The sequence below is a fragment of the Pleurodeles waltl genome, chromosome 11 (assembly GCF_031143425.1).
Source record: "Pleurodeles waltl isolate 20211129_DDA chromosome 11, aPleWal1.hap1.20221129, whole genome shotgun sequence".
Lineage (NCBI taxonomy): Eukaryota > Metazoa > Chordata > Amphibia > Caudata > Salamandridae > Pleurodeles > Pleurodeles waltl.
In genome coordinates this window covers 867,886,398-867,914,317 of record NC_090450.1, presented here as the reverse complement: position 1 = coordinate 867,914,317, position 27,920 = coordinate 867,886,398, and the positions used below count along the sequence as shown (strand labels likewise).

The window sequence follows — 27,920 nt, the reverse complement described above, 5'->3', positions numbered from 1 at the left end:
GTGGATTTTTCTACAGCAAATTCATCACCTTTTGTATATTGATCTGACTGGTTCCAGAATTTCAGATCTGGGACTACCCCTTGTCTCTTCACAAGACTACTTTCCAAAACTGTACAAATTTTAATACCAATGTGTAGGGGAAAATGTCACCCGCTAAAACCACAGAGTTCAAGCTTTATAGGGACTGTCACAAGCAAATGTCTGTGACAGATCTCCACAGATTTGTCTTTGGTATTTGGTTTTGGACCACAACCTTAAGACATGCAGTTACTGCGCCTTGATGAATTCGGGACCGCGAGGTGAAGCTGTATATCACCAAGCACTTGAAGACTTCATGCCATGACTGGTCGAAGTTGAAGGGAAGGTCCTGTTCTCTCTTCCGAAGGTCTTTGTTGCTGTCAAACCCGTCAGGTAAGACAAAAAAGAAGTACAAAAAGTCCAAGTGGGACTTGGCCTTTTCTGCCACTCTTGAACTCCTGAGAAAGAGTGAGGACATAAACAACTCTTGGTCAACTCTATCTCCTTTTGAGCTGATTATGACTCTTATCCCTTTGCAACCTGAATTCCTAGCTCTTCCGATGACACCACAACATATCCATGAGTTCTCTGAAACTATGGTGCATCTGTTCAGCATGCTGCTTGCCCCACTGGCATGCCTTTGGACCCAACGAAACTGCAAGGACCAACAGATGTAACTTCACTGGCAGGTCCGTACTCAGTGCACTGTGTTTCGGGCACTATTCTAGCTTCAGTGCTGACATCGGTTGTGGTGCTACACCCACGCTAGATCTTGGAACATCAATGTAGATTCTGACACTGTCCATGATGGATGACAAAACGCAACTGAAAGTGCATTCCAAATCTGGTCTGACTCAGCTTCAACCTTTTGACACGCCATCATACTCTGACACTTTGACCTTGCCTCAAGGAACAACCTAAATCATCTGCAATCTTTTTGGCACAGATTCTGATAATGACCTCTATGATGAAGGGATTGTGTTTGCTCATCCATACACTGAAGACAACTGGTATGATGACCTACAAGATGCCAGTGGACTGGATACATCTGGAGGCACTGGGTTGGCCCTGGGCCGGTTACTGAGGAAAGTGCCTGCTTTGCAGTTGTGATACGAAGGGTGACTGAGGTTCTAGACCTTTGGAGGTGAAAAAGAAAGTACTCACCAAAGTCCTCCAAACTGGGCAGATCACTACTGAGCTTGTTTTCTTTTAATATGGCCCTCATGAACACCTTTCTTTGGAGATAGGCAGAGGCATGTCCCGAACCGCCAGTCAATAGGCAGAGAGTGAGGCGCCACCACCCTGTCCCGGGTGACTTGGCTTTCCAAACATAGCAAGCGACCCCAGAAGTGGAAGCTGGGCGTTACTCCTCCTTTCTGGTGCTGAAGAAGGACTGAGGCCTTTCTGTACTAGATTTTCATCTTCTTAATTTATTTTCACATAGCTCAAGATGCATACCCTGTCCCAGGTCTTGTTAACACTCGATCCGGGAAACTAGATGGTTGCAGTGGACCTGCAGGGCACTTATTTTCACATCCGCATCCTGCAGGTCCACATGCGTTACCTGTAGCTCACAGTGGGGAACAAGCACTTTTAGTTTGCTGTGCTCTTCTTTGGCCTCACCAGTGCCCCTTGGGTGTACATGAAAGTCATGGCAGTGGTTGCACCACACCTTCAGAGGTCAGAGGTTCCAGTCTTCCCCTCCCTGAATGACTGGCTGCGAATGGCAGGCTCACCCCATCACTGGGGTTCACTATAAATGTGCCAAAGTCACACCTAACTGCTTCACAGATGCTCCCGTTCATTGGAGCTTTTTTAACCACTGTGCAGTTTCATGCCTTCCCCCGCAGCAGAAACTCCAGGACATTCAGACTATGATCCCAATGTTTTGGCCTCTGCCGTAGATCTCAGTGAAGATATGTCTGAGGCTTATGGGTCTCCTAGTCTCCTGCTGATAAAGCATGCCAGGTGACATATGAGGGCTCTGCAGTGGGATCTGAAGCCCCAGTGGGCACAACATCAAGGGGATTTTCCGGACCATGTCCAGATTTCTTAGGAGACTGCAAAAGAGCTGCAGCAGGGCTGCTGGAATGAGATTAGATCAGCAGCACACCCCTCTCCATACCTAACCTAGAGATAACAGTGCTAACTGGTGAATTGCTTCTGTGTTAGAGAGGCCATCTGGGAGAGGTAGAGAATAGAGGCATCTACGGTGGAGGCCCTGCACCACACCAAGTTTCTGGAGTTGCGAGCCAGCTGCTTGGCATTGAAAGCCTTCCTGCCATCCATCAAAGGGAGGTTGGTGCAGAGGTACAGGGACAAGACAACTGGCATGTGGGACTGTGTCAGAAGGTGCTATACCTCTGGAAGTGGCTGGAACACCCAAGAGTTTCCTACTGGCTCACCACCTGGCAGGATCTTAGAATGCCAGGGCAGGCAACCTCAGCTGCCTATGTCTAATGGGTCATGAATGGCAGTTGAACCCAGAGGTGGAGCAAGGTCTCTTCCACGAATAGGGAAAAACTTGGCTTGATCTCTTCACCACTGCCAAGAACTTCGGGTGTCAGAATTTTTGCGTCTTGGAGTTCCCAAGACAGCTCTCACTTGAAGAAGCATTCTGCCTAGAGAGTTGCTCGAAGTGCCTTTCCACTGGTATCTCTCCTGCCCTGAGTTCTGAAGAAGATTAGTAATGACCGTGCCCAAGTCACCCTAGTGGCACTGGATTGGGCATGGAGAATCTTTTACCCAGAGCTCCTGGGCATGAGCATCTTTCCTCTGCTCAGGCTTCCTCTTCAGGAGGATCTTTGGTTGCAGCAGAAAGTCAGGATGCTGCACCAGGGCTTACACAACATTCATCCCCATGCTTGGAGATCAGGCAGTGGCACTTGACTTTATGCAACCTTCCTCCCAAAGAATTTGTTGTGATTACAGCAGCCAGGCATCCCTCTGTAAAGTCAGTATACATCTGCTGTCGGAACAAGTCTGTGGATTGACCCACTTCAAGCCAAACTATCTGAAGTTTTGCTCCTTGTTGTCTTTCACCCAGCATGGGCTTGCCTTGGACACTGTTAAAAGTTATTTGCTGGCTTTTTCTACTTTTTTGCGGTTGCCGGACCAACCCTCTTTAGTTAAATCACTTCTGGTGATGTGTTTCTTTTTAGTCACAATTGTATTTCAAAGTAGTAAAATATATACATGGCAGAGACAACAGATATAAGCATTTATAACTTATGCTCTTGTTAGAAACAACTCAGAGGCCATTCGCAGACTGTGCAGTACAGCCAGATGGTGCCAAGGTGGTGTCCAATGCACCCAGTACACAAAGCTGCAATATACATTGTGTTACATTACAGAAGGGAATGAACAAAAACCAAATAACAAAGACATAGACATCAACTACGGGTCATAGTCTTCTGTGACAGGTGTATGTGTAGGATTGGTATCATGGCACAGTGGAATTTAACCTCTGTCTTAGTTAAGGTGTGGGAAATCTGTTCCATTGCTAAGATGTGCCATAGACGGGTAAACCATTGCACTATTGAAGGGTGGGGTTGTGATTTTCCATGCTAGCGCCACAATTTGCTGTGCTTCTAGAAGCAGGTAGCTAATAAGATTCCAGTCAGCATGGATCATTGCTTCTAAGGCTGTGAGTCGAATACCCAGGGTAGCTGTGAGAAAAGCGGAGGGGAGCAGGTAGCTGACAATAGCTTTGATGTGGCAGAGGATCTCCTTTCAGTAAGTGGTGATGAGGCTGCAGGACCACCAGATATGGCAGAAGTCTCCGCCTGCCTCTCTGCATTGCCAGCAGAGGAGAGAGGTAGCAGGATAGATGGTGGAAAGGCGAGTCAGTGTGTAATACCAATAAAACATTATTTTATATGTTGTTTCCCTAAGAGAGAGACTACAATATGGTTTGGGTATGTCTCACCACAGCATCTCCCATTGTTTGAGCGTAATGTCTTCCTGGGTGGTGGTGTGCCACATAGACTGATAGGTGTGGATGGGAGCAGGTGTAGAGTGTTAAAGCGTATGATAAGTGTTGGATATGAGGCCTTTTGGGCCATCGTATGCCCGGATGAGCTTCTTAAAAGGAGTGTAAGGATGAGTAACCTAAGGATAGACTGAGAAGTGTAACGCCCAGTGCCTCAATTGGGAGTATTGATGCCTTGCTGCTTCTGGGAGTTGGTATTCTGCCTTACATTGATCAAAGGACTTCATGGTACCCCCCATAAAAAGATCTCAAAGTGTCCTGCAATAACCAGCGCTCCAGTTGCGGAAGGAGAGTGGTGACATTGCTGGAACAAAGTTTTGCTTCAGAGCGATAGGCATGCTTGGGGAAGGACAGGTAGTACATCCTTTCTTGAACGCCACCCTTTTCCATACGTCTAGCACTGCCCTCGTGGGAGTCACAATGTATGCACTGTGTGGCCAGGCATGTTTGGGTATCCAGGCTAGGTCCCACAGGGGCTGGCAAGCCACTGCTCAGTCCATTTGGAATAGGTGCTTTTCACTTTCCCAGACCACCCACTCAGAGAAGTAGTGCAGATGGGCTGCCCAGTAATATTCAAGATGATTAGCGCAGGCTAAGCCACCCCTGTCTTGTGGCTGCATCAGTAGGGTGTTAGAAATCCGAGGTCGCTTTTCATTACATATAAAGATATGTATGTCACATTGCAGGAACAGTATGTCATCTTGCAGAATCGGAGTAGGTGGAGTTTGAAAGAGATACAGGGCCCTGGAAGCACTTTAATTTTTAAAATGTTCACACTCCCCAGCCAGGAAATTTGGAGAACTGCCAAAAAGTCCTCCAGAATGGAGCCACAGAGGTGCGGCCAGTTGGCTAGTGTCCAGTATGCGAGCAAAGGAGTAATGTTGAGGCCCAGGTACTTGATTGCCTATTGCGACCACTGAAAGGGCGCTAAGCGTTGCAGATCTGAGATGTTCTGTTTAGGAATAGTCAGGATCAGCGCAGATAATTTAGACATATTAATCTTAAAGCCTGATACTTCCTTGTAGGCATGTAAGCAAGCAGAGGAGACCTCGGGCTGGGCGAGCGTGAACAGAAAATCATCTGCAAACATGGCGATTTTATGTGTCTGGCCCCCAAACTGAATACCAGTCACCACTTCTGTGCAGCAGAGAGTGATGGTGAGAGGCTCTACTGCTAGACTGAATAAAAGGGGCGATAGCGGGCACCCCTGATGCGAGACCTGGAGGATGGTTACAGGTCCCGTAGTTTCCCTGTTCACATAAACAGTATCCGTGGGTGCTACATATTAGGCCATAATCTTGAAAAGCATACCTGGGCCCAACCCTATTTTGCTTAATATTGCCCGGAGGAAAGACCAGTTCGCTCTATCAAAGGGCTTCTGTGGATGAAGTGATAGAACGCATGCTCGGATATCATAATGGTGCAACTTCTCAAACAAATGTGCTCTGTGGCCGGGTCGATAAGGCCAGGGAGGTAGCATTCAAGTCTAGTGGCCAATATTTTGATGAAAAGTTTGGCATCTGTATTGAGAAGAGCTATGGGGCGATGAGATGAGCGATATTCCTGTCACTGCGATAGTAAGTGTCAGGCCAGTATCTTGCATAAAAGAGCAGCAGATATTCCTGCAGTTGAGGCAAAAAGTGCTGTTAAAATCTGAAAAGTAGGCCATCAGGCCCCATCGTTTTGCCCAGTGGCAGGGCAAGGACCGCAGGGCGTAGCTCCTTAATTGTGGTCAGTTCATCAAGGAGGTCTGCTTGTTGGGAATGAAGGATTTCCTTCTTGCAAGTATTTAAGTAGATCCAAATCAGCTATGGGGCAGAGTCCTCCCGGGCATATAGTGCCTGACAGTAATTGTGGAATGCCTTGAGTTTGTCCTGCTCCTCAACTACAAAGCTTGTTTCTCCCATCTGCAGCTTTGCAATGTGTGCTTTAGTCTGTGCCTGACAAAGCCTGCGGGCTAAAAGCATGCCCACTTTGTCTTCTTAATTGTAGCATTGTTGCAACACCAGGAGTGCGCTCCCTCATGCTCATTCTGTGTGCCAGTAGTTGTCTGCATAATATAGCTAACTGGGTTTAAATAAGTGAGAGAGGCTTGATTTGACCTGATGCTCCACCGCTTTGGAAATAGAGATGTCAGAGATCATCACTGTGTCAAGGTGGCGAAGGAGGGAGTGGTTGACCAGGGCATAATCTATGCAGGAGTACATGAGAATAAAATGAGTAGTTGCGTGCCTTAGAATGCTTGTAGCACCACGCATCTATCAATACCAACACCTCAATGTTCCACTTAAGGTGAGATGACATGGCCCCAGTGCCTTAAAAGGTAGTCGCACTTCGGTCTAGCATTGGTTCCCACACCAGAATAAAGTCACCACACACAATGATATTGCCTTCCACCCCATCCAATTGCTCTCGCATAATGCGACAGAGGTGGGCATCTTATGAGGTATTTGGAGCATAGATGCTGAGAAGTGTAAGCTTTTGCTACCTCCTTCTTAGATACAAGGCAATGAAATGACCCTCCCTGTCCCATGTAACCTTGGTTACATATGCGCTAAACCCCGCTTTCCAGAGGATACACACCCCGAGTATCTTAGTATCAGTGTATGCCCTGTAGCAGCGTATTTTAAATGAGCCAGATCATGCCAGTCCACCCTAGAAGATGAGTCTCCTGCAGGAGGATGACATCAGGATTGTGTTACACTATATATCACCATAGTTGCCTCTGTTTGTTGAGGAGTTAAAGCCCCCCACATTCAGACATATCAATGTAATGTCTCCCAGTACTACCATGTGTGAGTACTGGCTATGTCACAAACTGACAGCATCAACTCCACGGATCTGAGGCATGTCAACAAAAGGGATGTTCCCTATGTTCCACCCCATCCCCAGGGAGTTTCAGCAAGAGGAGACACTAGGTTGGTCCCACAGCATTGAGAGACATAAAGGGCTGTTGGACAGAGGTCTCAGTCACAGCCACATCCCACAGGGTATTGTATGTTGCTGGTGAGGATCAGTTGCACCAGCCACTGATTTAGAATGGCCTGGAGAAACAAACCAAGTTAAAACAAGCAAAAACAATGGACCAACTGAGTCCAATAGTGACTTCCGTGTCCTGGAGGAGACCGGCATCAGTGTGCTCCAGTCCTACAAGAGTAGTCACCCTTCTGGGGTGTGAGTTATCAAGGGCTGACCATCAGATGGAGTTCAAGGTCAGATGTAGGTGGTTGAGCGGAGAAACTCCCTGAGCTCTTGCTGCCCACTGCCGCCCTCAGCTGGAGGAATGGTAGACGGAATAATGTCATCATGTGCAGGCGAGCACATGACAGTGAGGTGCGGCTACTGCATACTGAGCCCATGGTAAAGAGAGCTGGGGAAGTGTCTTTTTCTAGTTTACAGAGGTGGTGGATGATTTCTTGTTTAGTTTCTTGTGTGGATGCCACTGTCTGATGCCTGTCAGGGCGATGCAATTTCACCTTGATTCAGACGGATCATAAGTCCTTTTTCGGGATCCCCTACCTCAAGGTTGACAGTGAATCCCAGCAAGTGGCCTCAGTTAGTGAGTGTAGTGAGCAGTGTTTGCCCTCCCAGGTGAACCAGAGGGCAAAGGGGTGGGCCCCACTGGTAGCATGTTCCCAGCTCTCAGAACCTGTCGGTAACAGGTTTAAAGTCTTGCCGCTTTTGCAGAGGAAAGGGGAGAGATCCTGGTAAAGTCGGATGACATGACCTTGGTACACTAGATCAGCTTTGCCCTCAGTTAACACTTTACTTCTCTGTGAAGAAGTGCACTCTTGTCAGTATGTCTGGCACTGCATCTGGGCATCCTCCCCACCATTCCAGAGCAGCTGAAGAAGTCCTGCCGTCAAAGTCATAATGCTGCTGCCCTCCGCGCCCCAAGGTACTCCTCTGATACAGATGTTGTTGCTGCTACTCCTATTTTCCATATCCTCCTGTTTGGTTTGGAATTCGATTTGCTGTTTTTTAGGAGCTGTGACACATCACCACAACATCTCCTGATTCTCGACTGATCATTTACTGTATGTTCAAGATCATCCACATGTCCCCCTATCTCTGAGATGTCCTTTTGATGTCAAGCAGGCGGGATTTGAATTTAGCTTTGAGTGATCCGATGTCAGAGCGAATTTCTTGTAGAAAGTGGTCGGTATAGGCCGGTGTGATGGATAACGAGAACCAGTTCTCCATCTCTGGCACCTGGGAGGGAGGCAGTGTTTCAGAATCTGTAGTGGAGGCCTTGTGCCATATGGATGTCACTGGGTTATCTTTGGCAGATTTATAGCGCTGCACGGTGGCTGAGGGTGTCTGACCCAAAATAAGTCTACCAGATTTGTCAAGCACCTCTTCCCTGTCCCTCCACCTGTCAGAAGGGCAATTCCCTGCCTAGAGGTGTAACTACCAGTGCAGCCCAGCATGAGCTTTATGCCAGGAAAAAGAGCCGTAAGCGAATGGGAGTGGAGATCAATGACGGGGGGCACTCAGTAGGGGTGAAGGCCCAACAGAGTCTTACATCTCACATGATCAGATTGTTAGAGCAGAAGTGTAAAGCTTGACCCTACACATGGCTAGTTTCATAGCAGGGATTGTGAGAGCTGCATCGCAAAATAGCTCACTCACCAAGCAGAGAAGGGGTCCCTACTATTAGCCGGAGCCTTCTTCACCATGCAAATGACCAAGTGATGTCCATAATGGAGCTGGGTCCAGATCTGCCTCTATTGGCGTCCAGGCGCATAGTAGCCTGGTAGGGAGTGTGTGGCCTGTAGAAAGCTAAAGAAAAGGGGGCAGATGGGTTCTAGTGCAGCAGTGGTAGAGACCAACTCCTCGTACCCCAGAAGCAGCAAAGCCAAAAAAAACAATGTTACAGCGGCCACCCAGCAGGACAATCATAGGTAGTGTCTAGGGAGGAGGCGTCTAAAAGTGGGCCCCAAGGGTATGGGTCCTGTGGCAGCATTGTGTCTGTATTCACTCAGGCTGCCCTCTGTAGGAATCCGCCAGCTAGACATCCAGAAGATTTCCGCTCATCCCAGGTAGGTCGCACTCACTGGTTATGGCGAATCTAGGCCACCAGCGCCAATTCAGCTAAGTGAGTTCAAGCTGGGAAGGGATTTGTACCTTGATCACCTCCCCATGTGGTCCCCCACTGGTAGAGCAATATCCTCTGGGGCCCACTGCTCAGGAGATGGGCCGGGCATCAGCTAGTGGCACTGCAGTCTGCACCGGCAAGTCTCTGTAAGGGTTCCCTTGCAGCGAATGGGCCACCCAGTCTTTTCGGGTGTGTCCTCACTCCCCTCTGCCTGCATCCGATAGTGGAGACAGCAGGGATGCAGTCAGGAAAAGCCAGCAGACCGGGCCATGCGGCCGCTTCTAGCTGCACCAGGAGAGGGGAGACCCCCAAGCAGAAGGCCCAGCACCCAGATACTTCATTGCAGGGGCCATCAGTGGAATCCCATCCAGTCGCAGGTGAGAATTACCAGCTCTCTGCCTCTGGGACAACTCCTCTGAACACTGTCAGCGCCTCACCTCACCTCCGTGAGGCCCTCCTGTGCTGGCCTTAGTCAGCGAAAGAGTGATGTAGGCCACTCTGATTAGGCTTACATGATCATCTTCTCTCCGTGCCGGAGTGTAGGAGATGCAGAGGTTGGGCCCCCCAGCTGTTTACCTCATAGGTTCCTGGCCATTTACAGGCTTACACCCAATGTATGCAGGGCTAGATTCCCCACCGTCACTGCAGGGTATGATGCAGGCTGGGTAAGATGGTGGCGGAGTCCACTATCAGCTGTGTCAGACCTCTGCTGTATTAAGACCAGGGTAGGGGAGTCAAGTTGCCTCCCCCACAGTTCCAGGGGAGATTTACTGATATTCCACCATCTGCCACTGTCGTCTTTGGCAGCCCCAGTGCTGTTGATGGCACTGAAAGCCCCACGGGGAACCAGAGAGCAAGCAATGCACGTCCTTCTCTATTCCCGTCTAGGTCATGCCCCATGATGTGTTTCTTGAATGGACAGCAACATTTGTTTTCACCCACATCCTTCTTTATGCAGACCTAAATCTAGTTCTCACATTCAAAATGTGTACACCCTTTGAACCACTGCACAGCTGTGCGGTTTCTTACTCTAAAGACAGTTTTTCTCACTGCATAACATTGAGAGGCATGTGAGTAAACTGCAAGCCCTCTTTGTCAACCCACCATACACAACTTGTTCCCAGACAAGCTGGTGTTGAGGCCTGAGCCTCTGTTCTCCTGAAAGTGGTAACTCATTCTGATGTTGGTCAAAACATCACACTCCCAGCATTTTTCAGCCATCAGCTTACACATTTATTGTACTCAGGGACATCAATTGTGTTGGCGATCAGCCTTTTGTTGGATATTCTAGAGTAAAGAGGGGCAAAGAAGCGCAAAAATGGACAATTTCTTGCTGGATCGTTCTCTGCATCAAAATCTGCCATGCACTGCTTCAGAAGCAGCCCCTAAAAGCTTATGGGTTTGTTCTACCAATACTAAAACTGCTACCATTTGTGAGGCTGCTGTGTGAGCAAAACCACATGTTTACCAAGCGTTATTGTATGGGCAGCCAGGTCCTACGAGAATATCACTTTGCCCGCTTGTCCTGCAAGACTTTGGTTTGAACCAGTTCACAGATCCACAACTTGGGAGGTACTGCTTTTATAACTATTCAAAAAGTGAGGAATCTGCTGTTAGAAGTGTCCATCAGAAGGACAAGTTACTTAACTTCAGTAACTTGCTTTCTAATGGATACTCTATCTAACTTCGGATTCCTCACCGACACTTCTGCCTCCCCATTCTGTGAACTGGACTGTTTTTCATGTAGCAAGGTTCGAAGTCTAGAGATCTGCATCCTGGTCAGGACCAATCTGCTATTGGGCTCTCCATCGGGGTTCGGGGACAGCTTTTAATGTAACTGAATCACAGTGGATTTGCAGTTAAAGTATCCACCCAAAAAAAGAGTTAACGAAGGTAAGTAGCTTGTTCTTAACGGAGGTTGGTGACCGAGGATCTTTGCAGGCTTTTTCAGTTATTTGTTTAGTTAGAAATATAGGGCCTGATTTAAGAAAAAGTGTTGCTGCATCCAATGCAGCGCCACTTTTCTTGCACCCCTTAGTGCCCCCTAACGCCACCATGTGCGCGCCATATTTAAAATACAGTGCACCATGGTGGTAGTTAGGGAGCTAGTGTCAACATTTTTTATGCTAATTTGGCGCTTTGCAGGATTAGTGTAAAAAATGTTGACACTAATCCTGCAAAGTACATTGAGGCCCATTATAAATAATGGTGTTCCTCCTTTTAACACCTGTTCTTTGCAGGCATTAAAAATGACGCAAAAAATGGCGCAAAGAAATCTCTTCGATTTCTTTGTGCCATTGTTTCCGCCCCCTAACAGGGGATCGCCCCCCTTGAACTGGCACAGGCATAATGTGGCGCAAGGTGTTACAAAGTGGCATGATGCACTACTTTGTAAATCTGACATGGAGATTTTGGCCTCCTTGGGCCACGTTAGCATAAAAGAAAATGATGCTAATGTGGCGCAAGGAGACGCTACGCCCTCTTAAATCTGGGCCATAATTTGAGTTTTATAAGAGCAAACAATACTGTGGATAGGATTGTGCCATTAAAGAAGCAGTGAAGGATGCTGACCTATCTCACACAATTCCCCTATTAGCTGACTTTTCTTTCACAGTTACATCATCCACTAACAGTCGTTCTACTGTGCGTTTCGTGAATGAAATGTTCTACCCCAGTTCTTTGGTATATGTTTTATTAAAATGTTTAGTAGAATGCCTCAGACACAATCATCCCAACCAGCATTTCCACTGCATTGATGAGAACACAGCTATTCAACATATGGACTTATGTATCGTCTTTGAGCATAATATTAAAAATATAAAGATTAAACAGAAATGCAGATTTATCAACACTTCGTGCTTGCCCTGGAAATGACAAATAACTAAGGATCCCTTTCTAATCGTATTTATCAGTAAATAAAATGTATAGATGAAGCATGCCTTACCTGTTTCAGAGATCCAGGGGTCCATACCAGTTTGTACACCATGTATAAAGGTATGCAGATAAACGACGAGGCTCCTATGAGGTATCCTACGTAGATAGTCCAGTCTGGGTATTGATAGTCAAACAGCATAAGAGGTGGCTGATCCAGAAGGGAACTGACAATTATAAACTGCAAAACATAATAAAGAGTGAGTGCTCTAACAATAAATCTCGTGCACCATAAGAATGATTGTTGAAATCAAAACAAAGAGTAATTGCTGTAGGAGGGGCCTCTTGGAATAGAATTATTCATGTGCAGGAACGACTTTTCAGCACAGCTGAATAGTGAAATATAAATCATGTTTCCAATGTTCCTAATTGCTCTGGGGGGAAAGAAGATGCGTTGCAGGTTATAAGTTCTGTTCAATGTCTCTTCTAAGCTTTTTGAGGCTTTATCCTGGCCTGTAATGCAGCACTGGGTAGATAATTCAAGCAGGGCAGGGAGTTCAGCAGAGCAGCTACGAAAAAAAGCATTTGCAGTGCAACGGGTCTCGCAAGTGCTCGTGTTAGCGATATTAGTGCTGTAAGGTCCTAACTGGACTTTTCTCGCCACATAAATTGAAAATGAAAAGTAAAACAGCTGACATAATCGAGCCAATTCAAAGCACCATGGCTGCCATTAGCATGAAGGAGAGACACAAAAAGAAAAAGAAGTTCGCTCGCAGTCAAACCTATCGGCCGTTATCCATGTAACAAGGCAGTCTGCAAGGCGGTAACAAAACCACTCCAAGGAGGGACAAACGTAAAGCATTTCCTAATGATGGTAAAGGATTTTTGAAAGGCAGGTCCACAAACGAGTGAAAGTGATGGGCGTGCGGTGGGCGTGGTTAAAAGCCCACAATATTTACAACAGCAAGCACTTGCGCGTTCGACCTAAAAATGATCTCAGGGGTCATTAAGGTAGATGCAAAAAGTACACAGAGCTTGGTGAACCATTTTTAAGTCTATCAACATGCAGCTTTAGTTGTCTGGTACAGCTCATGTTATCAAATCCAAAAACAATATAAAGAAAGGATCTTTAGTTTGACCCCTCCATTCATTAGTTCGTTTGGTCATCTTACTTTTAGCCAGTGGTTTAAGAAAGAGTCATACTCATTTTGATAAGGCCAGACCTGTATTTTACTCCCCCCACGTGCTATTGGCTATTAGGAGTGATAATCTGCCTGTCTAAATAGTAGTTCTCATTATATAGCAATGAAAGCACACCTGTGATCATAAAAGTTTATGCACACCCACATTGATGTCACACCAATGACAATTTTGCACATCATTATTGTGTATAGAAATATGATTTTGCTCCTAAAGGTGATAAACAGTGCTTACTCTGTACTAAGCGTGATTCTGCACCTAAGTGATATTTTACATTGCAAAATAATTCATACCTAAAGATTATTACTACCCCTAAAGGTTTTCCACGTACATGATGAAGTTGCACAATTGGTGACTTTGCACCTCACTGCACTCCCAAGCAAATGTAAGGTTGAGCTGAGGCACAGCTTTTACATCTATTATGACCTATTACGCATTTCCTCTCTATGCTGAGTTATAACTCGGCTGAGTATTGTGGCTGCATCATATTGAATATGATCATACAGTGCCACCCCCTGTGTCTGTTCCTTGTGTTTTTACTCCTCCGTTTGTAAGACTGTGCTTGTTGATGGGAGCTTGGAGTCCTAGTGGCATACATCACTGTAAGCTTGGAGAGTATTAACATAATGCATTAATATAGGAGGCACAGAAAGAAGCAGGTTGCATTGGAACACAACACAAATACTCTGCAGATGTCCGCGTTCCATGTTTCCATGTGTTAGCATGTTAAACTCTGAACTATTGCCATTACTGATAAAAGAGTTGGTGATGCAACTTCCACTATTTCTGGAATTTTGATGAGCTAACGTATATGTTGTAGAGCTTCACAAATTCACGTACTCCCACACTGGAGGTCCTGCAATAACTGTCTACAGATCAAACAATTCTCTTCAAAACTGTTTGGAAAAAATGTTTTTGATAATTAATGACTTTCCTAGTTTTTAAACACATTAAACCATTACCTTCTTCTAAAAAATCTGCGTTCTCCCAACCATATTCCAACGATATTCTGCCACAGTCCCTATTAAATTAGAATTTGAAGTGGGATGCTGCAGTGGGTGCATTTGACATTGACAGGTGGTCCTCTGAATCAATCTCTACTAAAAGCCCAGGGTCAGGGAGAGTTCAAGGGTTTTAATGAATCTAGAATATCCTGGGAGTGCGTTCATTCTATGAATGTTTTAGCTGCTGTAACATTAAAGACATTTGGTATTGAGCACACTCAAATGTAGTTGCTGTTTGGTACACTCCCTCCCAAGACCTAGCAGTCTTAGAGCCACCTTACCTCCTTCGCATAACTTATGGGGACCTGAAACATAACACCACTGATTCCTGGTTGTCCATCTTTTAAGCGTTGCATGCTCTCAATGTCACCTTGCCTCAAAAGCCACGTGGCTATGGGCTGGCAAGTGAAATTACATAAAATATGTTCTAATCATTCATGGGCGGACACTTCAGTGTAGCAACTTTTAAGACAATGTATTGCAGTGAATGCAAGCCTCTCTTTCCCTATGGAACCCACCAGCGTGCGGGCATCACAAGGGAGCCTGCAAAGAAGCAGGTCAGGGAAAATTAACCTAAGATCTGAATGGGGTCTGCACTTATAATCCACAAGATGAAGGCTAAAGCCTGCCCAGACCCACCTGCCAACACCAGACAGCACCATGGCAGGCCAAAGTATGGTACGCACACTAGGAAAAACTAAGAGGAGGAGGCGGGGGCACAAGGTTTTGGGGATGCTTTCCCTATATAAGATGCACAGCATACAGGATGCAGGAATGAGCAACAGCAAAGCCCATGTCTTAATAATCAAGGCAGCTGGAGGAAGCATACATGCCAACTCACAATACTGCTGTGTGTCACACAGTATTGCATCCATTATGCACCATCCGATAAAGAGGCATTACCACTCAATGAATACCAAATTGAGCCTGGGAATCTTTCCATGTAGAGCGTTTCCAGCTCAAGCGCAGAGGTTGAGCATCCACAAAATATATGCTAGATTTTCAACCCTTTCAGTTAATGGGAGGTAGCTCCCAATGCTTATGTTTGTAGTGCTGGGAAAGGTCGTCATTAGGAGGCATGCACAAGCGCTAGCTTATGCCATTCAGCTACTCAGGCAGGACTGGTGCTCTAACGCCCCTTACCCACTTGCTATAGCACCAAATGCTCCAATACCTTTTTTCCTTCCCCATAGAGTCATGTGAGACGCTTCCAGTGTTAAAAGGCATGGTGAACGAATCCCATGTGAGGGGTGCAGCACCACTGCACTTGGTGCCCTGAGAAGGGATTGCAAGGATGATCTCCATGGAGCACCCCAAGAATGGGTCAACATTTTAGAAACAGGGGAGGCTTTATCACTGTGAGGGAAAGTGTCTTGGAAAGGTTACAAGAAGGGGATCCCTCTACACTGAAATGACCAAACAGCACCCGTTAATCAATGCATAGATAGAGAGTATTGGCCAGATGAATGAAACTTCAGTTCGAATTGTAGTTGGAGTGTTTGCCCAGCAAGATGCGATCTAAACAGCTGTGTACACAATTTAGCAAAGTGCAAAAGGGAAATCACAGAATTTGTACTGTATTAATACTCATGAGGCAGGATTCCCTTTGCAAACCAATGCAAATGCAAAGAAGGCGTGCAATTGACAACGGACCTCCACCTTTTCATCTGGATTCTAACAGTACCATTATTGCACCCTGTCCTGCTATCATAAAAAACAGAGCTTGCTATAAATTTTAACTCATGCTCAACAAGGATTGCTACCTCTTCACATTCATAACCTATTACACACCAACTAATAACCTTACATTAGCTAACCAAAACCACCTGGTCACAGCTAAACCACCATGCGCGTCATAGATCAGATTTCATGGCCCATCTCACCACTATGGAGGAGCTCACTTCCCATTGAGTTGAGCATTATCTGCGCACTTAGAGTACTGAGTTTTGCCTTCAAAGCACATCTAATCTTACAAGAACAGACAAACTACACCATGCTCCACAACCCTCAATGTTTTATATATTCCATGATCACTAACCACCCAACTATTCCCTAAATATTCTCTGTATGTGACTGCTCAAACTGCTACTGAATTATATATGGTCTGTTACTTATCTTTTGAACCGCATATCTTGTTCAAATACTTATGTTTCTGCTGCATTAATAATAAAATAACTGAAGACAAATACGATAGGATGCAATACATTCACATTGTTCATCTATATTTACTTTATAAGGGAAGTCTTTTGCATTTATTAAATAATGTAAAAAAAGCAAGACAACAATATGAAAAAGCAACCTGGCAGACTCGCTAAGCGGTGCTATACTACTATCGGTGAGTCGAAAATGAAACTTGAGGCCAGTTTATCAGCACATGCAACTGACATGACACCAGTATAATCAGACTATATGAAGTGCACGGTCACACCTTCAATGTCTTGCGGACCATGGAAGCCACCAAGGTAAAGCAGGAACCACGCAGTACAGTGAGACAGAATTCTCACATTCTTAAAAAACAAAAGTTGTTGCATTGCTGTACCTGCTTTTTGTTTTCAGAGAGCGCTTACACTAGCGCTGCTGTTTTATCCTTTTAGGGAAAACGTTTCATTAATATTACATTAGTGGTATATAGTCAGGAGGTTGCATTTTGCTTCACATTATGTGCCTATGCAAAAGATTGCATCCATTAGTGTGTATTTAGATGTACTGGTGTAAACATTGATTGCTCATACATTTTAAGAAAACTTCCTAACTGGACATTTCCTGCTACATACATAGGAAAAAAGAAAAGTAAAACAGTTGACATAAGCGAGCCGATTCAAAGTGCCATGGCCGCCATGAGCGTGAGTGCGAAGGAGACACACAAAAGGAAAAATGAAAAGTAAAACAGTTGACATAAGCAAGCCGATTCAAAACGCCAAGGCCGCCGTGAGCACAAAGGAGCGACACAAAAGGAAAAAGAAGTTTGCTTGCAGTCAAACATATTGGCAATCGTGCAGTTATCCATGTAACAGGGTCGGTCCCCAAGGTGGTATCAAAACCGCCCCAAGGAGGGACAAACATAAAGCATTTACCAATGATAACAAATGATTTTTGAAAGTCAAGCCCTTGTACGAGTTAAAGTGATGGGCGCGAGGTGGGTGTAGAGAGCCACCCAGACTATCCTTTACTTTGTAGCCTGTTCCGCGCGTCCGGGCGGATCGCGGAACCGAGGCTATATAATAAAGACAGGGCTGAGCTGACGCAGTTCCCCAGTGAGACACCAGATACTGTGTGCATGTATTCTTGTGCAGCGCGCCGCGGCCTTGCACTTTACATTGGCGACGAGCGGGTCCCAGAACTCCCGCATCGCGGACGGTTTGTGAAAAAAAAAAAGAAAGACCGAGGGGTGTGGAGCGGAGAGGGCCCTACTGGCACGACAATCCAGTGGCTTGTAGAAAAAACTAAAAAAAAAGACCGCAGAGAGAAGGAGTGTGCCGCGCGCCCCTACCTCGCGAGGCGAGCCCCGCCTCCACGTAGGAGCTGCCCAACGATCCTCGCTGCTGTGCTCGGTGAGTGAGCAGAGCGCCCGGTGCCCTGGGGGAATCCTCATCGGCCCGGAAGAAAACGAAGGCGGCCCCACCTCCGGCGCTGGACTCAACGCAGCGTCTGCCACAGAAACACAACAGAATCACATGGGGTAGGTGCGCAATAAGGAAATATAAGCTCACACCCCAGCGCATAGCAACGAAGATGGGGGGCTCAGGCTGTGCTCCCTGAGGTGGGGAACACAGCACACGGAGCCAGAGGGGCCGGAGCCCCGTACAAGTAAGTGGCACAAACGAGGGGGTGGGGTCCCAAGAAAAAAAAAAAAATGAGTAAAATAAAGCAAACAGAGACACACAAGGGCAGAATAGACTATGGGGGTCATTCTGACCCCGGCCGGCGGCGGAAGCCGCCGGCCTGGCTGGAACCGCCAGAATACCGCTGCGCGGTCAAAAGACAGCCGCGGGTATTCTGGGTTTCCCGCTGGGCTGGCGGGCGACCGCCAGAAGGCCGCCCGCCAGCCCAGCGGGAAACACCCTTCCATGAGGATGCCGGCCGGCGGAGTGGAAGGGGTGCGACGGGTGCAGTTGCACCCGTCGCGATTTTCAGTGTCTGCATGGCAGACACTGAAAATCTTTGTGGGGCCCTGTTACGGGGGCCCCACGACACCCCATACCGCCATCCTGTTCCTGGCAGCCAAAACCGCCAGGAACAGGATGGCGGTATGGGGGTCGGAATCCCCATGGCGGCGCAGCAAGCTGCGCCGCCATGGAGGATTCCCCAGGGCAGCGGGAAACCGGCGGTACACTGCCGGTTTTCCGTTTCTGACCGCGGCTGTACCGCCGCGGTCAGAATGCCCATGGGAGCACCGCCAGCCTGTTGGCGGTGCTCCCGCGGTTGTCCAGGGTCAGAATGACCCCCTATATATGGAGTCCTGAAAAAAAAATATATATAAATACAAAGTGAATATAAGTGTGGAAAACAGACACACAAACAGCAAGTGATCAGCAGCTTATAGGACACAAAAAAAAAGAAGCACATCACTACTAGTAAAAGGGACAGTAAGAAAGGAATCTGCAATACAGCAGCAAAGTGCCTGCAATATTAGAGACACAATGAGCGCACCGCCGCAGGAAAAGCCCCAGCTGCCTGTGCTGGTGAATGCCGGTGCTCACTCCTCTATCACTGCGCTACCCCTATTCAGCCAACTGATTGATACGGCCACAGCAGCCCCAAGATGGCGCCTCTGGTTAAATCGCTTAGAAAACTATTTCTGCGCCACAAGAGAAACAGATGGGGCAGTGCACAGATCGTTCATGTTGCTAATGGGAGGAGACGAGCTACAAGAATTATTTGACTCACTCCCAGACACAGGCGATACGTCGGACTTCAACGCGGCAGTGGAAGCCCTAAACAAACATTTTGGCCACAACTGAACTCAGACTTTGAACGTTTCAAACTCCGGCAGGCTCAGCAAATGGATGTCGAGTCAATTGACATGTTTTATGCACGACTCAGGAAGCTAGCAAGCTTGTGCGTAGGCCTCAATCAACAAGAAGAGATTAGGGCACAGATCATTCAAGGATGCCGGTCAAATGCACTGAGGAAGCTCATCCTACGACAGCAAGGCATCTCCCTTGACGACATACTGGTTCTGGCACGTTCACACGAACTATCATCAATCCGGGCGGATGCCATGGCGGCGGTAAGAGGACAATCGTTGGCAGCCGCGTCAACCACACGCCCGGTCCAGGTGAAGGAAGAGCAAATAGACGCCATCCAAACCCGTCAACCGCCGGGACCGAGACCAAACTTTTTCAGACAGGGCGCACGCACCTGCGGAAGCTGTGGGTATGAACACAAGACAACAGGGGTTGCCCGGTGAAAGGTAAAACGTGTGATAAATGTGGCAAAGACAACCACTTTGCGAAAGTGTGCAGGTCAGGGAGAAGCTGGCAAGGGAACCAGAAAGAAAGGATGCTAAGGTTAGGAGTGTAACCAAAGAAATTGATAAATTCAGAGAATCCGTAGCTCAAAGAAATCCAGTCTTTGAAGAGGACGAGGATGAAGACATCTTTGTGATTTCATTCACTGGTGGGAGACAACAGAATAAGCGACCACCACCCATGAGCAACGTTCAGATCAACGGCAAATCGACGACAGTGCTCATAGATACAGGAGCGTCTGTAAATGTAATGGATGACACCTTGTTCAGGCAGTTGACACCAAAGCCATTGCTTGCCCCAACCACCACAAAGATATATAATTACGGGGGGCGAGAGCCGCTTCCTCTAAAAGGCACGGTGGAAGTGGCAGTATCCAGCGGGCATGTATCAACACAGGCAAAATTCTATGTGGTGACCGGAGACCGAGGCACTTTGTTGGGGTGTCACACCGCGGAAGAGCTGGAGCTGGTATCTTTCGCGCGACAAGTATATGACTCCCATGCTGAGCACCTGATTAGTGAATTTCCGCAGCTTTTTGAAGGGCTGGGACGACTTAAAGATAAAAGAATCAAACTGCACATAGACCCAAGAGTTACACCAGTTGCCCTAAGACACCGAAGTGTGTCGTTCCATTTGCGACCAGCAGTGGAAAAGGAGCTACAGCTGCTTGAAGACCAAGGAGTAATCGAGAAGGTGGAAGGACCAACACCATGGGTTTCGCCGTTGGTGATAGCACCAAAACCCAAGCAGCCAGGAGCCATTCGTCTTTGTGTCGATATGCGCATTCCTAACAAGGCCATCAAGAGGGAGAGACACATAACACCTACGATGGATGACATCACAGCGGATCTGAATGGGGTGCAGTGGCTCTCGAAATTGGATCTTAATGCGGGCATCATCAGCTGGAGCTGGATCCTGAGAGTAGGAACATTACTACGTTCTCAACACACGTGGGGCTCCGGCGATATAAGAGACTGAGCTTTGGGGTATCTTCGGCAGCCGAAGTATTCCAAAATGTGATCAGAGAGACGCTGTCAGGGCTGCTGGGAGTGATCAACTTGAGTGACGACATCCTCATATACTCCAAAACCAGAGAGGAACATCATCAACATCTCAGAGCTACACTGCAGAGGTTAGCGCCGGCAGGACTAACACTCCACAAAAAGAAATGTGCGTTTTACCAAACGTCGGTGGAGTTTTTTGGCTATGTCTTCTCAAAAGATGGTCTACAAGAGGACCCGCGTAAAGCTGATGCCATTCGTCAAGCACCGGTTCCCAAGAACCCCACCGAGGTAAGAAGCTTCTTGGGTATGGCGACCTATGGTGGAAGGTTCATTCCGCAACTTGCGACAATGGTGGAACCTCTCAGACAGCTCACAAAAGGAGGGCACCGGTGGGAATGGAGCCCAGCAGCGGACAAGGAGTTCACTGACATCAAAACACCTTGACAAATCAACGATGGCTTACTTTAACCCTCACCGACGTACAGAGGTGGTAGTAGATGCAAGTCCGGTAGGCCTGGGTCCCGTTCTTCTCCAGGAACAGAACCCGCAGGAGTGGGTTCCGGTCGCGTATGCCAGCAGAGTGCTGTCTGCAGTTGAAACACGATATGCCCAGAGAGAGCGGGAAGCTTTGGCGATTCGTTGGGCAGGCAAGCATTTTCACCTGTATCTGTATGGGCAAGAATTTCAGGTGGTGACTGATCACAAGCCTTTAGTCGCACTATTTGCCGGATGCCCTCGTCTGGCGCCACCACGGATAGAGCGGTGGACTGTTCTGCTACAACCCTACCGGTTTACTGTAGTCTATTGACCAGGAGTGAATAACCCCACAGACTACCTATCTCGCCACACTTCCCCAATGCCGAACGATTATTCTCAAGAGAAGGATGAGGAGAGCACCAAAGTGTTTGTCAACATGATTGTACAATCGGCCTGTCCCAGTGCCCTTGGTGTAATAGACATTGTGAATGCTACCAAGGGAGATATGGTACTGAACCAGGTCAAGGAAGCTTTGAATTACAGGAAGTGGAAGCTTTTCCTGGAAAAGACAAAAGTGGCCAACCACGAGTGTAAGGTAGCGATGCAGGGGATGTGGAGGGTGCGAGATGAGCTATCTACAGATAGTCAAGGACTGGTTCTTCGAGGAAGGAGAATTGTTCTGCCTTAGAGTTTGTGGGCTCGAGTGGTGCAGCTAGCACATCAGGGTCATCAGGGTGCTGCAAAAACCAAGACGAGATTGAGAGCGAAGGTGTGGTTCCGTGCCATGGACAGTCAGGTGGACGAATTAGTGGGGAAATGTCATTCATGCGTCATCACCTCAGGAGAACAACCCAGTTGCCCAGTCATCACTGAACCGGCTAGCCAGAAGCCATGGGCAAAAGTGAGCATGGACTTTGGGAGTTTCCCGGATGGGCGGCTGACAGTCGTCCTTATAGACTCATGCACAAAGTTTCCAGTTGTTGATGTTGTGGCATCCACGGCAGTTGAGAATGTGCGGCCAGTACTTCAAAGGGCATTTGCCATGTTTGGGCTCCCTGATGAGGTCAGGACAGACAATGGGCCCCCATTTCATGGGCAAGAATTTCGGTCTTACTTGGATGGGCTGGCCATACATCATCGAAAGGTCATGCCCTACTGGCCTCAGGCTAATGGGGACGTTGAGAGGTTTATGCGAACTCTAAACCGAGCCCTCAGAATAGGTGTCGAACAAAGAGAAGATAGTGAACAATGTCTGCAGCAATTTTTGAGTGCTTATCGCCAGACACCACACAGCACTACAGGGTGTGCGCCTGCTGTGCTGATGTTCAAAGTCCCGCCCCGGGATTGCATCCCGGCTGGTCCTCGCTGGGTATCCCCAGAGCTAGATGTTGAAGCCACCCAGCGTCGCCGAGAACTCACGAACCGGAGAGCCACTGAAAGACGGCGAAGTCGATTCTGAAACTTTCAGGAAGGAGACATGGTGGTAGCGAAGAGTCGCCGGCCAGGAGGAAAATTCCAAACACCTTTTGAGCCCGAACCCTGTCAGATCATCCGTGTGAGAGGCTCCATGATAACAGCAGCCCGAGGCAGGCAGAGGGTTACCAGGAACATATCACACTTCAGTAGAGCAGGGGCGTCGATCCCATCTGGAGAGGAAGGAGAAGTTGAGGAATCAATGGCTGCACCTCAGGGTGAGGATGAAGGGAAAGAGGGCACCCAGGTAGTGGTGCCCAGTGCACGTCACCCGCTGGGTGAAAACACTGACCAGGAAGAGTCACTCACAAGAGGGGGACGATATCATCAGCGCCCCAACCCCGTGCTGAACAGTCAGCTCAGAGATTTCATCTGCACCCTGGCTCGTATGTGAGTAATGTTGTAGGAGCCTCCGTTTGAGGCTGGAGAAGTACCTAGGGTCCAAGCAGCCAGTTGACTGTTGTGAGCTAGCCAGGGGTGTGGTACATTCATTGACAATTTTCTGTTCTGGTCCCGATTTAGTTCTTTTTCCATCTATGCGTTTCTTTGTTTTCTTCCATTTTGTTATCTAAGACTTAACCACTCCAGTATTGGATTTTCTTTGGTTGGTTATATTCTTTGTGTGCATTTCACTTCCTCTTCTTTGTGAAGTAAAACATGGGAGGGATGTAGAGAGCCACCCGGACACTCCTTTACTTTGTAGCCTGTTCCGCACGTCCGGGCGGATCGCGGAACCGAGGCTATATAATAAAGACGGGGCTGCGCTGACGCAGTTCCCCAGTGAGACACCAGATACCGTGTGCATGTATTTCTTGTGCAGCGCGCCACGGCCTTGCACTTTACAGTGGGCATGGTTGAAAGCCCACATAGATACCAAGACGTTGGAAAAGCAGCTCTTGCTCTGCTCGACCTAGAAACAGGTGGTAATTGAGTGGTGTGGGAAAGGAGAAATTGGAGGGCTCGGAAAAAGAACGGGCAGCGTAAAGGAGATTCCAGGGCTAGTGGGTGGACAGGGTGGGGATGAAAAGGCATACTGATACTAGTGAATTTTCAATTTATTGTGCAGCTACTTAAAACTTTTACACATACAAAACAATGAAATCAAAAACGTACAAGAGTAAAAAATACCACGTATTAAAAACATCAAATCTGAATTAAAACAAAAAATATTTCAGATAGGCCGTTAGCGGAGAATAAATACAGAGTGCAGGTTCTAGTCCCAGGCCGCTTAAAACAGGAAAGCACCTTTGTCTCAGATAATTAAAGCAAATTGCAAGTTACACCAGGCCTGGCCACACTATGGGCAAGCAAAATTTGCACGCGACTCTGTAAAAGAAATATTAAGTGATTGCCTTATTGCCGAAATAACCAGGTGCGAACTAACCATGCAGTTAAAAAGTGACAGTGCTGAAAGTAATTTGCAACCAAGTCGTGTCGGGCAGTTCCCGAGTCTGATGCAAAACGAAATGATTTAAACATTAAAACGAGTGGGGAGTTCGCACTTACAGCCGCGGTAGACTACATCTTTTGTACTTAAGTGCTGTGCGCAAAATGTGCCATGTAATGCTAATTTAAGTGGCCTGGGCATTTTGTAGTAATGTGCAGTATAGACTGTGACAGGCCAACTAGTGAGTAGCCTCACGAACATTAAAGTGCGAGATGTAAAATGAACAGGGAGCATGGGTGATACCCTCCCATTAGAATCCACTGGTACAGTAAGCAACACAATGTGTGCCCACGAGGGGCCGGATCATCACCAAGTATATCGCTAAAGTGCTATGTGCAAAAGTTGCAAGAGGCTTCGGTAGACTCGGCCCATATGCAGCAGCCTAGCCATACAGTGATGGAGCAAAGCGAGTAAGCAAAATGTGAAAATGTATAGTGTGCAAGCAAAGCAGAAACAGTACCATTTGATACTGATACTAGAGCACGGAGTCGTGGTGAGAACGGGAATTATCAGCTCAGGAATGGAGGAATCTGAATTGAGTTCCTTAGTGGGGTGAAATGAAGTGTAGGATAGGGAAGACGATTAGACCATGGCATGGAAGGAAATTGGAGTGACAAAGAAAGTGGGCAATGATGGAGTGTCCAAATAGAGAGCAGGATGGCACGTCTAAAGCGGACATAAAGGACTGACAAGGTGAAGGTAGCCGTGGTGGTGGAAGGAGGTAGGATAGGACCATTGAAGAGTGGATAGAAAGCGAGGGCAGACACTAAGAATGAACCAAGAAAGATGTGGTGGGATAGAGGCTAAAAGCGTTATTGTCCAGTGATAGAGAACAATACAATTTTAAATACCATTTCACATTCGGCCTAGGCCCATAATATGTGAAGGGGCAATTGGCAGTCTTTTTCCAAGGAACAGTGGACAATAACTTTCTCTTTGCTACTAAGCACCTACATAGGAATATTTACATTAATAGATTTCTGATAGTGCAGTGTATACCTACTTTTAGACCTGGCATCCTTATCATGGTATCCCGTCTTTTTGCCTCTGCTTCCTGTAGTTTTTGACTGTGTGCTGGATTTCATTTTTGGTCGTTTTGGTACTCTGGGCACTTTACCATTGCTGACCAGTGCTTAAGTGCACGTGCTCCCTGTGTAAATTATAATTGTGATTGGTTATCCATGATTGGCATATTTGATTTACTGGTAAGTCCCTAGTATAGTGCACTATGTGTGCCCAGGCCCTGTAAATCAAATGCTACTAGTGGCTCTGCAGCACTGATTGTTCCACCGACATGAATAGCCTTGTAAACATGTCCCAGACCTGCCATTGCAGTGTCTATGTATGCAGTTTTAAATTGCCAATTCGACCTAAACTGTCCCTTTTACTACATATAGGTCACCCATAAGGTAGGCCAAAGGCATCCTCAAAAGGTAGGACATGTACTAGTGTGTTTTGCATGTCCTGGTAGTGAAATACTGCCAAATTCGGATTTCACTATTTTCAAGGCCTATCCCATAGGTTAACATGAGAATTGCTTTTAAATACCTTTTATGTGTAATTTCCCAGGGGGAGCAAATAGAGATGTGGAGTTTGGGGTCTCTGAACACACAATTGAAAAATACATATTTTGGTAAAGTTGTTTTTTCCAGTGTGAGTTTGAAAATGCCACTTCAAAAAATGGGCATTTTCTTGCCTAACCATTCTGTGCCTCTGTTTGGCTGCTGAATCCACCTCTGGGTCAGACTGACAGTTGGCCTGTAGTGAATTCGCTCTAGACAGTGACACAAAGGGAGCTGAGGTGGGCCCTGCATATCCTGATGAGTCTGATAAGCTGACACCTGCACTTTAAAGGGCTGTGCCTGACCCCTTACAATACAGTCTCCAGCCCCCCAGAGTGTGGCTGGGGCAGGGCAAGGAAGAGACAGGGTCTTGTGCACTACAAATACTTTTCTTTGAAGTTTGCCTACTTCAAAGGCAGAAATTAGTGTAAGTAGTGGGCCCAAAATCACAGCCTTCTAAAACACTTCTCGATCAAAAGGTACCTCTGCCGAGGAGACGGGCTGAAGAGCTATGAGGAGGAGTACTGCCCCTTTGCTGTGTGTGCTTTGCTGGGTTGGCCTGCAGTTGCTGCTTCTGCCTTAGAGAGGACAAAGACTGGATTTTTCTGTGTATCCTGCTTGTGAAGTTTCTCGAAGGGCTTGGACTGAGCTTGCCTCCTGTTAAGAAGTCTCAGGGACACCAAAGACTTCATCTGCCAGCACCTGGGCTCTCTTGCTGAGACTCTCTGACTTGACATGTGATGCCACACCCAATTCCTGGGCCCCTTAAAGGAGAAGCTGGCAGAACCTGAGAGAAAATCCAGGCATCGGAGCTGAGCGACAGAAAAATCAATGCAGTGCCTGCACCGTGGCTAAAAAAGCGACGCAGCGCTGGTGAAATCGACGTATCGCCAGCTCAGTGTAGATTCATCATTTGCATGCATCTGGATCTTCCAGGCATCGTCCCTGAGTGTCAAAATCTTCAACATCACAGCACAGAACGGAGGCTGCTTGTCTGGAAACCAATACCTAATCCGGCAGGGAAAGAATCGACGTACGGACTCACTTGCGAGTAAGGAATTGACATGCCTCTTGCTTTTCCAATGCACGCTCACCCCAGCGGCTTTATTTTTGATGCATACCAGGTACTTTGTGCTAAAGCAATGCATCCATTGATCCTTATGGATTAAGACTCTTTTTTCTTTAAAATTGTATATCTTTACTTGTGTAAATTGGATTTTTGTCATTTGTGTCTTGTTTGATTTAGATAAATATTGCCTATTTTGGTGTGGTGTTTTCATTGTGTTACTGTGTGTGGTTGTATAAATACTTTACACATTGCCTCTGAGATAAGCCTGACTGCTTGTGCCAAGCTACCAAGAGGGTAAGCAGGGGTTCTCTGAGCTCTGTATCTCCCTTACCCTGATTAGAGTTAGGGTCCCTACTTGGGCAGGGTGTAATCTGACTGCCAACTAAAGACCCATTTCTAACACCTACCAATGTACAGGACTTGTTAGGATTCTGCATCAGAACCCATTGTTGATTCAGAGTGCTAGCACTGATCAGAGAAGTAAATGGTGGAGTGAAGCAGAGGGATGTAAAGTGGAGGAGTAATCGTATTGGTGATTTTGTAAGCTAATCATAGTATTAACCTTACGATCATTTGCCTGTTGGAATTCAGCCTTTTGTGCAGAGGGGTGTCTGAAAACGTAAACTTCAATGTCAAATTAGATCAGGTCAAAAGAGATCAGTTACCAGTTGTTTTCCTCTCTGACTTTGATTCGGTCAGTAGCAGGCTTTTGGTGATTGCAGGAACTGTTATTTGTCAGCCAGATGTGTGTTACTGTCTCCCCAGAGTATATATTATTTGGCAGCTTGGATTCACCCTTCCCTCTTTTAGGTAGCCAATGTTTATAATTAATTGCAGATTAAGAATGAGAATAATATAATGGCCCTAGTCACAAGTTGGATGTTACTGGGGTAACAGTAAATTCACGTACAAATTTAATGTTACTCTGTGAGAATCACCACCAATACCAACCAATTACAAGTTAAACTCCTTGGAAAGCGGAATCACTGTCTTGGTTTTAAAACCGCACGGATTTCCCTGTTCCCTGGATTTTTATGTATACATTTACCACCCTTTCTGGGTACGTGGTAAATATATGCATGGACCTTTAGCCAGGGTTGGGAATGAGGCAGGAGGTGAGGAGAGTGGGGGAAGATGAAAGGCCTTTTCTGGTAGGGAGGATCACTATATGCTCCCCATCAGAAAAGATGAGGGTTAAAGCTTGGCTGATACTGCAGGAGGAGGCCCCTGATGTT

The 27,920-nt window shown here is 47.0% G+C and overlaps 1 protein-coding gene across 1 annotated transcript in view; it reads right to left on the bottom strand.

Annotated features, from left to right (window-relative positions):
- The window catches only part of LOC138265155 (sodium-dependent serotonin transporter-like), a 590,345-nt gene that overhangs the window by 4,366 nt on the left and 558,059 nt on the right, over positions 1–27,920 (bottom strand). The window contains exon 12 of the mRNA XM_069212703.1: positions 12,052–12,219. Coding sequence (XP_069068804.1) covers positions 12,052–12,219 — 168 coding nt within the window. The remainder of the gene's footprint in view (positions 1–12,051; positions 12,220–27,920) is intronic.